The sequence below is a fragment of the Nilaparvata lugens genome, chromosome 1 (genome assembly GCF_014356525.2).
Source record: "Nilaparvata lugens isolate BPH chromosome 1, ASM1435652v1, whole genome shotgun sequence".
NCBI lineage: Eukaryota > Metazoa > Arthropoda > Insecta > Hemiptera > Delphacidae > Nilaparvata > Nilaparvata lugens.
In genome coordinates, this window is record NC_052504.1 from 68,563,794 (window position 1) to 68,577,637 (window position 13,844).

General features: G+C 32.3%; 1 protein-coding gene across 2 annotated transcripts; it reads left to right on the forward strand.

The window, feature by feature from the left end:
• The first annotated feature begins 2,075 nt into the window (after positions 1–2,075).
• On the forward strand, positions 2,076–12,594 carry LOC111053750. Of its 2 annotated transcripts, none has more exons than XM_022340666.2 (2): positions 2,076–2,680; positions 8,237–12,594. In XM_022340666.2, exon 2 carries the CDS (start codon positions 8,586–8,588, stop codon positions 9,600–9,602), a length of 1,017 nt encoding a protein of 338 aa, XP_022196358.2. In that variant the 5' UTR covers positions 2,076–2,680; positions 8,237–8,585; the 3' UTR covers positions 9,603–12,594. The 2 variants fall into 2 exon arrangements, with proteins under 2 accessions (XP_022196358.2, XP_039297066.1); XM_039441132.1 differs by lacking the exon at positions 2,076–2,680 and adding an exon at positions 2,823–2,982.
• Positions 12,595–13,844: the final 1,250 nt, after the last annotated feature.

Genomic DNA, 13,844 nt, shown 5'->3' on the forward strand with positions numbered 1-13,844 from the left:
TCCAATAACTTTGACAAGAAAGAAGAATTTACATGGAATGTGATTAATAAATAATATGATATCCAATTTCAGTCTTCACACAAATCCAGTTCTGGCTTCAGTTACCACGTACAAGTTCATGTTGACATCACCACTACAAAAATGATCATAGACAACACTTCTTCCTTCATCATTAATGATGATCTAATAAGATACATAAATAGAAGTGACCGTAGTCGAGTGGTTTAGACGCTGGTCGTTAATTAATAATGAAATGTTTAATTTTGAAATTAATCTATATTTAATTTATTACTCGACGCACAAATGTGTAAGAGCCTCCATCATATTATTGGACAAGGCTTCCATACTGTTTCCAGTCTTCCTGAAGTTTTCAAGCTCTGTCAATAGACATGACATGCCTATAGGATACTATGCACAAATTGAGAAAAATCGTGTCAGATTGCTGTGTTGGCAGCATAATGCTGGCCGACATATCTCGTGTTGCTGTTCAGTAGGCTGAAACTTCAACTTTTAACAAGCATTACCATCAAATGAGTGAAAAAGTTTGATGCGTGAAATATTAGAAAAGTTTGAAGAGTTGGGAAATGAGGCGGAACAGATTTTCACTTACTTTTTGGCATGTGATGGGTTGCTTTTCATGAGTTTATATGTTTTTATTGATTGTTATGTAGGAGAGCTTTTATTTTCAACTTGGCAAGTTGATACTGTGAAAATAGTTTCAATAAAATTCAGTAAAATGAATTTTATACATTTCTTTCCATATTATGATAATAAAAAATAATATTTATTATTTAACGAAAAGTTGAATGCTGTAAATCACCAATAATACATATGCTACTGCAAATATTGGCAACAGGGTTAACAGTTAGATGGAAATACGATGAGAGCTACAATCCAAACGTTATTTGCCAGTCCGGGAATCAAACCCGGTACCTCCTAATTGCTAGTCAGGTATGCTCACCCTTACACCAATCTGACAATCTCAGTTTATTATTATAACAATATGAGAAATATAACAAAACCTGAGTATACTTGACTTATAAATATTAGTTTATAAGAACATGAGATTTATACAGCTATAATGAATGAATGAATGATATGCCTTATTGGAAGTGATTTATGATTATTGTTCCTGTTTGATATATATTGTCTTCTTGCTGAAAATCAGAAGTTTGCAATGCAATACTGTAGACTGTATAGAATACCACAAAGCTATGAGGAGGCAATAAATAGGGAAAATCAATAGGTCGATAGCAGCTAGCTATATAAATGATTTTCGCCTCTACAATTCTGCAATAAAAGTATATATTGCCATGACACTGTATGCCACCCATTCGTTTATTCCCATCCCATAAGTTCTTTCAAAACGAGCACAACTCTAGCCAGCGACCTGATAATTGAAAACTGCTTCAGTTTGTCCTTTCAGTCGCATACAATTGCTTCAATCACACCCACCAGCCACAAAGTGACTGCCAAGGCGAAAAATATCCATTGAAATATGATAATGAAGTCCATTCTCCAAGGATAAAATATTATAACCTTGATAGTAAAGTAATAGTTGATGGAATTGCAATGCGGTATTCTTTCACCTTTCAACTTGGGAACAACGAATTCAGAACTAAGTTGAACCATTATAGCTTTCATAGCTGTTTAAAATCATCCTTTTATAAACCTTATTACTATGTTTACTATAATTACTCCAATACATTAGTTTGCTTTTGTAGATTAATTACTGTTCAAATTAATTATTGTATTTTCCATTTATGATTTTTCTTATTCAAAGAACTGTCTATTGCATTTTAAAACTTTCTGAGCACATAATAAACAGCTGAGGCTTAAGATCCCGAATTGAAAAAATATCAACATAAGTGGGTATTTCATTACAATATTGGCAAAATCGTGTTCAAATATCCTATCCTGGTAAACTATATCCTATCCTATCTTATAAATAAATGTCGGGTGAGCGAGCGATGAGGAAGTTGATGATGTTATGTAATTATGATATCTTGACCATTTTTGATATTTAGCTCTGAAAAAATATCGTGTGTATGTATACTTTATGAACATTCCTGGTTCTCCTATTCCTTCTGAAATTATTTCAAGTTCATTAGCTTAAATATAGACTATTATAGCACTAAACTACAGTATTATTAATAACCATGAACTTGAATAACATAAAACTTTGGAGGACTCTGCTTTGGAAAAAATATTTGAAGCTTTTCTCATAGTAGCAAATAGAATTATCGAGAGAGACTTGTGATTGACCTTGATTCTTCTGGTTGATTGAAGTTGGAAGCAATGATTGATTGCTGTCAGCAGCTGGTAACAAGAGCTAGAAGTGGGCACAGATGATTTTATTTGGAATATCAGTGAAAGAAAATAGAAGTCTTTGTCCCACCCCAAAGTACCAATCGCCCGATTTTCCCCCTCATACCCCATATCACACGATCGCGCAAGTGGTTTGTTGTCCCCCTCCACTTCCACAAAGTCGAAAGTTGAACTTGCGATGGTAGAGCTTTACTTTTCACTGCTCAGTCCTCAGTCATCCATCAGCTATCGAATTCGGTGCTCTGAGCACAATTATCCGCTGGCGAGGATTGCAATCCTGCTGTCATATCGTAGGCTTACTTCCAGTTTATTGCTATCTAACTGTTTACCTTCATCTCTAACTTAGAGTCATGTAAGTACAAAAATACTTTTAAGTAATAAGAAAAGCAAAACCGCTTGAACAAAAAAAAACAAATTATTAAATTTAAATAATTCTAAAATTTTCAAATAAAATTATAATATATCGGAAATGAAAATCACCAACAGCAAAAGTACAACTTTTGCTATTACGTTTGATTAGAAACTATTAGTTGAAACGAGTTGACATTGTTTCAACCGTTCATGTATTAAAACATTGAGAAACAAGTTTTGATTGCTACACCTTCAATCTCTAATGGGCTGAAAAGTTTATAAATCTTTAAATATATAGATACGGTAAGTGTTATTAATAGATAATTATTAATATCGGGGCACCGAGCTTCGCTCGTTATTTATTTATTGATTTTTGATAAACCGAACACAATTCTTTAAAATGATTGGGGAAGTACTAACAGGCACAGCTCAAAACTGTTTCCCAAATTTTGTTTTATACACTATAAATAGTCCAGAAAGTAGGTTATGTTCCATACACTTGAATTCAGGTTCAATTTTCTGTTCAAACATTTGATCCGTAAAACATAAATAACCAGATATATAAATACAGAAATTGCTCGCTTAATATAATAGGATTAGATAAGTGTAAGAATAGATAATAATAAATAAGTATTAATAATAGTAAGTGTTATTAATAGATAAGTGTGGTTGTGAGAGTTTCAAGGCCTTCTATTCAATTAAACATCTACTTCACGAGAAGACATAATAAATAAAATTATTCATAATTAAAATCTATGAATCAGTAATGTATTTTCAAGAACCCGTAAGGTAATTTATATATACAGGTGTTTCAGAAGTAGTGTCGAACATTTTAGGGTATTGTTCCTGAATGATAAGAGACTACAAATGTCGTATTTCAAGTGTCCAAAACTCAGCGGTTATCCTTATAGCTGTCATTTTGATTTTTTCACTTAGGAATTTTTATCTCGAGAACGAAATGTTGTATTGATCTGAAATTTGTCATGAATATTTATGCTATAAAGACTCAACTTTAAAAAATAAAATAAAAATGTTCAATATACATATTCAAAATGGCGGCCGTTTTAAATTTTGATGACAAATTTCACGAAAACCGTTCACCTTACAGAAAATTTACAAGAAAGTCATAAAGATTGGTCAAAGAATAACAGAGAAATTGATTTTTTCGTTCTGCATGAATGCACAAGACAAACAAGATCATCTGAAAAACATTGTAAAATAAGCTGTATGGCCATATGGAGCCATACCGAGATTTAAAGCTTCATCTTAAATACAATTGTAATTAAAAGTTTAATATTGATGTTTAAATAATGAAAAGTGGTTATGCATGCAGTACGAAAAGATCTAATTTCTCTGTTATTCTTTGACCAATCTTAATAAATAATGTATCCTTGAAATCTTGATAAAATTTACTAACTTTTTGTATTTTGTAAATTTTCTGTAAAGTGAACGGTTTTCGCGAAATTTGTCATCAACAATTTAAAATGGCCGTCATTTTGAATAGGTACATCGAACATTTTTTATTTTATTTTCTAAAGTTGAGTCTTTATAGCATAAATATTCATGCCAAATTTAAGATCATTACAACATTTCGTTCTTGAGATAAAAATTCTCAAGTGGAAAAAACAAATTGGCAGCTATAAGGATATCCGCTGAGTTTTGGAATCTTCAAATTAATACGACATTTGTAGTCTCCTATCATCCAGGAACAATACCCTAAAATGTTCGACACTACATCTGAAACATTCTTTAGAATGATTAGAATTAGGTTTATGAGAATTTAATTTAAAATAACTCAATTATAATCTTTAGAAAACGGAGTTAAAACAATAATTTATTCTGAATTACTTATAACCAGATATTGGGTTTCATTAAAATACGAGTAATGTGAATCACATCAAAATATTTAAATAGAAGTACTTATTTCACTTGCACCAATGATGAATTCATATTATATGTTATTGACTTATATTTTTACTTTTGAGAAGATGTTTATTTGTGTTTATGTGGTCGTAAACGCAATTTATTAAAAAAATTACGGTACAATTATTAATTATAACATAAGTTATACGGTATGCTAGTTTTTTACATTGTTTTTTTTTAATATTGCACAATGTTGTATTTTTGAGCAAGTAAAATGAACATTATTTATTCTATTCTTAGTAAGCTTATATATAGGTACAGTTAATTTACTGAATTCATCAATGACAATCATGATATAAAAATGTGATGAATAGCAAAAAACTTATTTTCCATATTTTGATCTGTTTAAAGAGATACCGACTTCATTAACGTATAGGCGTTCAGTCACTACCACCTAGATTCACATGGTGCAATTTGCCTATAGTGAGGTCCACGTTATAATGGCAGTGGAGAAAGATAGGAGATCAACGTTGCCGACCCTTGGTCTTGTCAATACCTTCTATAGACCGTAGCTGATGCAGGTTTATAGATGTAATATCAACTGTTCATTCTCATTTAAAATAATCAATTATATTTTATCAAGCAAAATATTATATTTTTCAATATTTTCATAATGAATTTTCAAAATTAAGATGAAATATTTTGTTGATTAATTATTAATTCCACATTGTTGAAAGACGATCTGGCAACAGAGCAAAGCAAGAAAGAGATAGCGCTATCAGCTTTGTTGATTGATAGACAAGGATAGCAACACCATTGCCAATCAAACACTGCCATTATAACGTGGACCTCACTACAGATGTAAATGTAGGTGGTAGTGGTTACCTACATTACTTTTAACACCACTGTTGTTTTCATGCTTCTTTCTTAGTATCGTACGTTACCGCTAGCATGTACCTTAATTTTGTCATGTATAAGGCCTTAATTTTTTAAAATATGTTTTCAGACTAATTTTTCATAATAGGCCTATTATAAATATTTATTATTTTATCTTATCGAAAATCAATGGAATATCATTCTGCTCTTATGTTCTGTATATTCTGTTCCTAAATTTCAAGGCTTTTGGAATGTGAGTCTTCTCAAATCACTGTACTGGAAATGGATTTCTGTAAACAATCTTATTGATCAATATTGAAATACACTACATTTATCTTTCCTTAACGATACTATAACATTTATACTCTGGGAATAAGTAAAAGTTTATAATAATATACACTCAGTATAAGTAGAGGATGATGTCCCCATTTGTATGGCTTGAAACACGAATCACGTCTCTTCTTAGCTCAAAGCCTTGAATCATGCAACATCTACCTCCTTCAAGGCAATTGAAAATTTTCCAAAGATATGTCGATCACAGCTTGTGTTTTATTATTTTGTTTTTCGAATGAAAATGTATAAATGTACCACAAATGAGACATCTATTGGCATCAATATATTATTTTATGTCTTTTATCGATTGGTTTGTAGATGAAAATAGTGTAGGTACCTAAGTCAGCTCACTGTTGCCACAAACTGCCTATCTATAATTTATGATAGGAGACATTTGAAAATTTATCAATATTATTCAGTTTATCCATTATTGGAAGTTTCAACCAGAAATGGAATTGTAGGATTTCAATAGTATAGTTGCCATAAACTTAAATTTATGGGCGTTCTTAACTAAAGGTACATTATTGATTCTTGTTACTACCGATATGTATCAAGGTAGCCTACCGTACTGTAGTTAGATGAATCTATCTTGGCTATGTATAATAGAGTATTATACTTGTAGGAATGTTTATTATTAACAGGCATATGATTTCAATTCATTTAATATAATTGTGAGCATTAATTAGCATGTGAATGTTTCACAAGAATAATTAGACTGGTTCAATAGAAAAACTTCTACAGTAGCAGTGCCGACTTGAAAAAATATAGGGGGAGGAGAATCAAAGTCCAGATGATAACCCGGAAGGGGGTTGTCAAATTTCAAGAAGTTTATATTAATCTAATCAATTTTGTAATATATATTGACTTTTATATTCTATTATATTGGTATATTTTATATTGTATTAATTATACCCCCAAAAGAAGAATAAAAAATTTAGTAATTCAGGTCTGTTCTTGAATATTTTGTTTTTGTCAAAGGAATGATTGAAAGTGTTCCAAAACAATAAATATTACATTTTATTTATATTCCCTACTGCCCTCCCTGAATAATGAAAGTAAAGAAAAAATTATCAGAAATATCCACTCCAATATTATTGGTGTGTTTTTATTTTCAACATGTGAACATTCTCATTCAACCTGATCATATACCTGCACACTGCACAATAGTAAATATCCTCAACCACAAATTCATTTCCATCGACAGGTCTGACAAATTGCCTTTGGCAGACTGAACGGAGTTTGTTAGCTTCTTGAAGGGTTGAAAGGTCTGGAAATGTTGCGTGAGGCATATAATTATGTGTATAGACATTCACCGTTACGGATAGAGCATTAGTGAGTGAGCTTGCGCCTATCTCACCTACCCCATGATGAAATTTCTGATCAAACTGTGTGGAAAACTCATGAGAAACTATTGTGTGTAGGGAGAAGGAGGAGGAGAGAAGTAGAAGGAAAAGATGAAGAGGAGAGAAGAGAAGGAAGAAGAGGAGAGCACTCATCGATAAACTTCTCCGACAAACAATCCACGTAAAGTGTAAAACGAACGGTGTTGCGTGACTGTGGCTATTGCCTCCCTCTCAAATACCAGATACACCAATTCTGTTGCAACTCGGGCCTCGACATCAGGGAGAGCTCTTTCAAGAGTACAAAGAACATTTTGACAGTCTACGGCAGCAATCTTCTCAAGTGCTTGCAATAATACAGTCTTCATTTGAATTTAGGAAAATGCAGATCGAGTTAGAGTCTGAAAGATAAGAAGTAAATTGCAGATAGAGTTCAAGAGTCTAAATATAATTAGACAGATTGATTGCAAATCATAGCGATTAAGTGAATTTGTACAAAGGTGCAAAAGCAGCTCAATTCAATTAATGAGTATTATTATTTTCGGAAAACAATTTCTCAAAGTGCTTGAATAGACAGGTTTAGGAAAATTTTTCCAGGGTAGGAAATGTTTGAATTATATTACCAGCCGAATATTGAAAAATATTAAATCAATCATATTAATTTATTCATATACAATATTCACTTCAGGCAAGAACCACCTGAAATATTATGAATGAAATACGTCATTATTATAAATATAATACACACATAAGGAATAATTCAAATCATTTTGTAGCCTAGTCAACGTTTAATTATGTAGATAATATTTTGATAAAATTACATTCTGTAGCCTATAACAATACACAATACTTGATGACAAAAATTAAAATTAATGTTGATTTTAAACAATAGAAGTGAAAATATTGTGATTTTTATATTTTAGAAAGTTTTGATAATTTTTTAATGTACTATATTGTGATAATAAAATAACATTTTTTTCTATTCCAATACTAACCTTTCGACCCTATAGAGAACAATATATAAACATAATTATTAGCATCATAACAAACTCAAATTTTCATTTAAAAGTTTTTGAGATTGATATTTTCTCTTATTAGTTCAAAAACTGAAATGTGTAAATTATAATTTTCCATCTTTGTTTCAGGGAAAAGAATAAACTGCAATTCGTGTGAAAAGTGGATCCAGATCTGCAGATCACCTCTCACCAGATATTTACCAGGAGGAAAAGTGTCCAGGAAACGGTCACTAAGAAAGAGAGCGCCGAACGAATACAGCTTATAAGAGAACTCCTTTCTGCCAGTAGTTTAAGAAACGGAAGGGGAAGTTCTCCGGATGTGAAAAAAATTAACCTCGTCGGTAACTCTATAAACTATCATAAACGATCCCATAGTAGTACAAGCAGTAAAGAGAAGACGTTCTTCAATCCGCTCAGGAATGATTATAGAAGAAAAGACTCTGTTGCTGTTGAAGAGCGCAAAGAAAACGACAAAAAGATGGAGTCAGAATTATCGAAGAAAAATGAAGAATATAAGAAGCACTCAGGTGGTGTTAATAAAGCTCTGATTCGGAAACGGAGGGATGTGCGCCAGGGGAAACAAGAGGCAGCCAAGAAACAAGCAGTGAAGAAAAGAATGAGGATGGAACATTTTCGAACCCACATACCAAGAACGCCACTTCAGTTGAGCATTACAAGCTTCCCAAATTTGAACATTGATTTCCATGGAGGTGGAGAAGCGCCTATGTTTTTGGACACAGCACATGCCCAACGAACAATTGTCCAAGTGCTTTCCCAGTATTACATGCGAGAGGAGAGTGAGTCCATCTGCAGTCGAGATGAAGTGCTCGATGGATCCGAACTGAGCTACAAAAGCGAACCAAGTAAGAGTGACTCGGATTCCACGATTACCACAGAGGCATACTTACAAGAAGCCTATAATTATTTGTATCACCAGCATGTGAATACCTTGACCAAATTAGTTGGAGATGCTAAGCAAGAGAACATTGAAAACACTAAGAAACGGCTGCACATTGGACAACACTACTTTCTCCAAAGCAACGAAGTGGATGAACATTCAAAATCACCTGGAGACAACACTCAACCACATGTAGCCAATGAAGATTCCAACGATGAGGCATCTGATGCATCCGATATTGATGATAATGAAGAAAAGCAGAAACAGATTCTCTCTTCTATAAAAGAACATCTGGAATTTTCACAAGCTACTAATGGATCTGAAATTGTCCAATCTTCAAGTCCCGAAAACACCATGTTAGAAAAATCAGGAGAAAACTTGAAATCGGAAAATTCTTTGTCTGAAGATTTCAAAGGTATACAGATCACAACCACGTCCCCAACTATACTGTCAGATTCAAGGACTGAATCCCTTGATTATTCGAATCTTCTAGCAGACTATGAGGATTATCTCATCCGTCGTGAATCAGAAGAGTCAACTGTAATCAGCAGGGCTGATTCACCAGATTCACTTAAAAGTTCCCTTTTTCCAAAATAATTGAAACTATTATTTTACAATTCAACGAGAATTAAAGAATAGAAGAAATTATGTGATTGGAGAAAAAGTGTCAGGTTACTGATAAGTGTATTATCCCCACATTTATCTTTTTATAGTTTCTATAGTTACAAATTTATTCAAATGGTGTACAATCTGAAACTATATGAAATACTTTTACATGTTATTGGGTAGAATGAATAATCATTTGAATAATATATCGTTGAAAAACTAAGTTCATTCTAACCAGACTATGAATAATAATTATTCTATTATTATTAAATGAATTAAATTGGAAAGTTGTTTTCTAATAAATGTTTAAAGTGTTGAGGGGTGCTCTCTATCATTTTATTGTTGAATTACCTATGTTGATGATTGAATTACAATAACAATTACTCAACTCAAGTTATTTTTCGTCATTTTTTGAAAATGGAATAACTTTTTAAAAAAATGATATTTTTAAAAAATCTTTATTTCATCGACAGATAAGAATGTTTCCTCCAAATTTCATGAATTTTTCTCTTACCAATTTTGAAATATTTTTTTTCAAATATTTAAACTTTTGGTGCTCATATTATCTCAAAAAGTAATAATCAGAGAAAAACCCCTGATAACTTGATAGTAGGCCTATCCAAATCGAAAAACTTCACCAGTAGAACTGTTTTTTAGCCTTGTGTTCTAATATCTAATGTGTGCTTTCTACTGGACTACTACTGGACTGAAGCATTTGAAATCACAATGCGCACAACTATGAGGTATATCGCACGTAAGATGATTTTTGCAATACAATATTCGACTAAGCGTATTTATATTCACAAAATCCACAACTCGAAGATTTATTGCCTCTATTTACTCAGATAACGAAACAAAAGATTAATGAAGTCGTACTATTATAATAAACAATTTTGCAACTAAAAGTTTTTTGCCAGAATGTGTTGAACTAGGTATAATTTTTTCAAGCTTTAAATATTTATTTGAAAGCACAAAACTCGCAACTGAGAGGTCAGTCTCCTACTATCATTTTGCCAAGATATTTTTCACAGGCACTTGATTGTTTCTGTGATCACTAAGTTTTCAACTGAGAGGTTTCCTACTTACATATCTGCGTTTTTGGTTTTTTCGAAAACGACTTGGATTAAAGCATTTATAGTCACGAAGTAGATAGGAAAAAAAGGGTAATCCTTTTATGCTACCTCGGATGAATTCTCAAACGATAATACAACATACATTTCTTGACAAAGTAGTAGATACAGTAGGCTATATCGCAGATCACAAAATTCACAAAAATGAGAATTTTTAACAGAAGTTTTCCTGAAAAAATACATTGCAATATAGAATAAGAGAATCAATTTTTTGATGAAGATTTATTTTTTATGATTCAAAATCAATGGGTAGTATCAGTGTCATAAGATATAATGAACTGTGTTGATCCATATTCTACTCGATGAGAAATAATAAAATTGATTGGAGCAAACATCAAAGTAATCATATTTCATCATAATTGTAGTGTTCATAATCTGGCCAATTTGAGAGCGGTTTTGTCTGGAATAAATTGGAATTTCATTACCGAGGAAAAGGACACAAACAGAAAATACGGGTTATTCCATTGCACCTTCCTCCACTACTACAATATTCATTGCCCTGTCATGACCAAAGCTCTACCCTCAGTTAGGAAGTCGCGTAGTGCTCATTGGATAACACAAGAAATTAAGCAAATTAGACTATTGCTCAAATTTGCAACGGGAAATGCGCATTCTATTCCCAATATTAATTTATCCCTCATTAAAAACATAAAATGTATTACGATCAGTTAGTAACTGAAGCTAAAAAACGTTACTATGGAGATATGATAAAAAATCCATCAAATAAATCTAGAACGAGTTGGAATTTAATTAATCAATTTAGAGGTAAATGTACTGGAAAGAAAATTGAATCTTTAGCGCTTGATATTGAGAACGTACTTATGACTAACCAAGAGGAAATTGCAGCTGAATTCAATAGCTTCTTTGCGACTACTGCTCAAAGAATAAATAAGAAAATGAAAAAAATACAACACTTATCTAATAGTACTCCTGATAGCGTTCCTAGCTCCCATATTTTGCCGCCTGATCACTTTATTCTAACACCTACAAATGAAGAGGAAATCTCACGCATAATCAATAACTTCAAGCCAAAAAGTAGCACAGGACATGATGACATCCCGTTGAATGTATTAAAGATCTGTTGTGAGGCGATTGCCCAGCCGCTTGTTTGCATTATCAACTCCATGTTCGAGAGCGGGGTATTTCCCAAAATTTTGAAGATTGCCAAGGTACTTCCACTTTTCAAAGAGGGCAGCAAACAACATTAACAATTATAGACCTATTTCGTTATTGACAGCTTTTTCAAAGATTTTTGAAACGGTGATTCTTACTAGACTGGTGACTTATCTCTCTGAACATAATCTAATTTCACCAAACCAGCATGGATTTGTAAAGAACAGGTCAACTAGTACAGCCCTCATCGAGTTTTTTGAAGGTATAATAAAAGATATCGAAGGTGGCAACTACACTTCTGGAGTAATGCTCGACCTCTCTAAAGCTTTCGAGTGTGTAGATCATCAGTTGCTTTTGGAAAAATTAACTAGGCTTGGTTTAAGAGGAAAAGTGCATGATTTAATAAGATCTTACCTTTCTGATCGGTATCAGTATGTTTCAATTCATGGTAGTGACGGACAAACAGCTTCAAACCTAATCAGAATATCATCAGGGGTACCACAGGGATCTATTCTGGGACCACTTCTCTTTATACTGTACATAGATGACATCTGTTCACTTGTTCCTCTTAATAAACTTACCTTATATGCGGATGACACATCTTTAATTTTTTCACACAAAAACTTGAAGGAGATGGAGATTAATTGTAACTTGATATGCAATAGAGTCGTTCAATTTTTCAACTCACTTTCCCTCACAGTTAACTCAAAGAAGAGTAGTCTCATTGACTTCAGCCGAAGACATAACGCTTTTGAACCTCAGTTGTACATAGGGAACGATGTTATTAGCAATACAGAGTATGTAAAATTACTTGGTTTAAAGTTTGATTCAAAACTTGCATGGGATGAGCATGTAAATTTTATTATCGACAAGGTCAGTAAAGGCTTATTTGTTATCAGAAACATTGTGAGACTTGTTCCAATGTCAGTTTCAAGAATGGTATATTTTTCACTGTTCTATTCACATGTGGCTTATGGCATAGAGTTGTGGGGAAGCACTGCAGAGTTACACTTTTTAAAAATATTTAGACTACAAAAAAGAGCAATCCGCTACTTGGCGGGGCTGAAGTCCAATGATTCTTGTAAACAGGCTTTTGTTGACTTAAATATACTTACGCTACCATCAATTTATATATTCAAACTGTTAATTTTCACTCACAAGCACTTATCTGATCTGAATACAATTGCTGATATCCACACTTATAACACCAGAGGGAGGAATAAACTGTCTTTGAGACAACACCGACTGCATCTGTACGAGAAAATGCCCTCTTATATTGGAGCTAAATTGTTTAACGACTTACCTACCGAGCTGCAGTCATTGTCTGATATAAAAATTTTTAAGAGTAACGTGTATAAATTCCTGGTTTCACAAGCCTACTACAGTGTGAAGGATTTTAGTGATAGAAGGTAGCATAGTTTGTAGGTAGGCCTACTCTAGTCTTCCATGTGTGCTTTTTATTGTGTATTTATTATTGTTACTTATTAAGACCTGACGTTATTCAACTGTATATTATAAAGTGTACTGTGTTGAATAAAAAGATTATCTTGTCTTATCTAAGTAAAAAATATAACACTTATTGGTGGAAAAAATATTATAGGCTACACATACCAGCATATTAAAGCAATAATCTAATTCACATTCATGTCAATGTTATTTCCCACTTTTAAGAATTGAATACGCTAGTATGCATATATCAGCAAGAAACATTTATTGATCAACTAACATTTATTTTATTTTTCCTTTCCAATGTTTAACTAATTTGTGATAACAATATTGATTTATTATGACCTGTGAATACTATTATTATATTTAATAGTGCATTCTGCATTTGGTATAAAATATATAATAATTCTAATATTATGTTAGTATTAAAAAAAATTAATTGAACTTGAAATAGTGATATCAATCGAATTACACTTTGAGCCTACCGAAGTATTTTATGCTCTGAGTTCCCAAAGTGAACTTCAATTTAAGATCTTCTCTTTTC

What these genes read in the sequence shown, in the direction of transcription:
- LOC111053750 (XM_022340666.2), top strand. Translation starts at nt 8,586, where the DNA reads ATGGAGTCAGAATTATCGAAGAAAAATGAAGAATATAAGAAGCACTCA.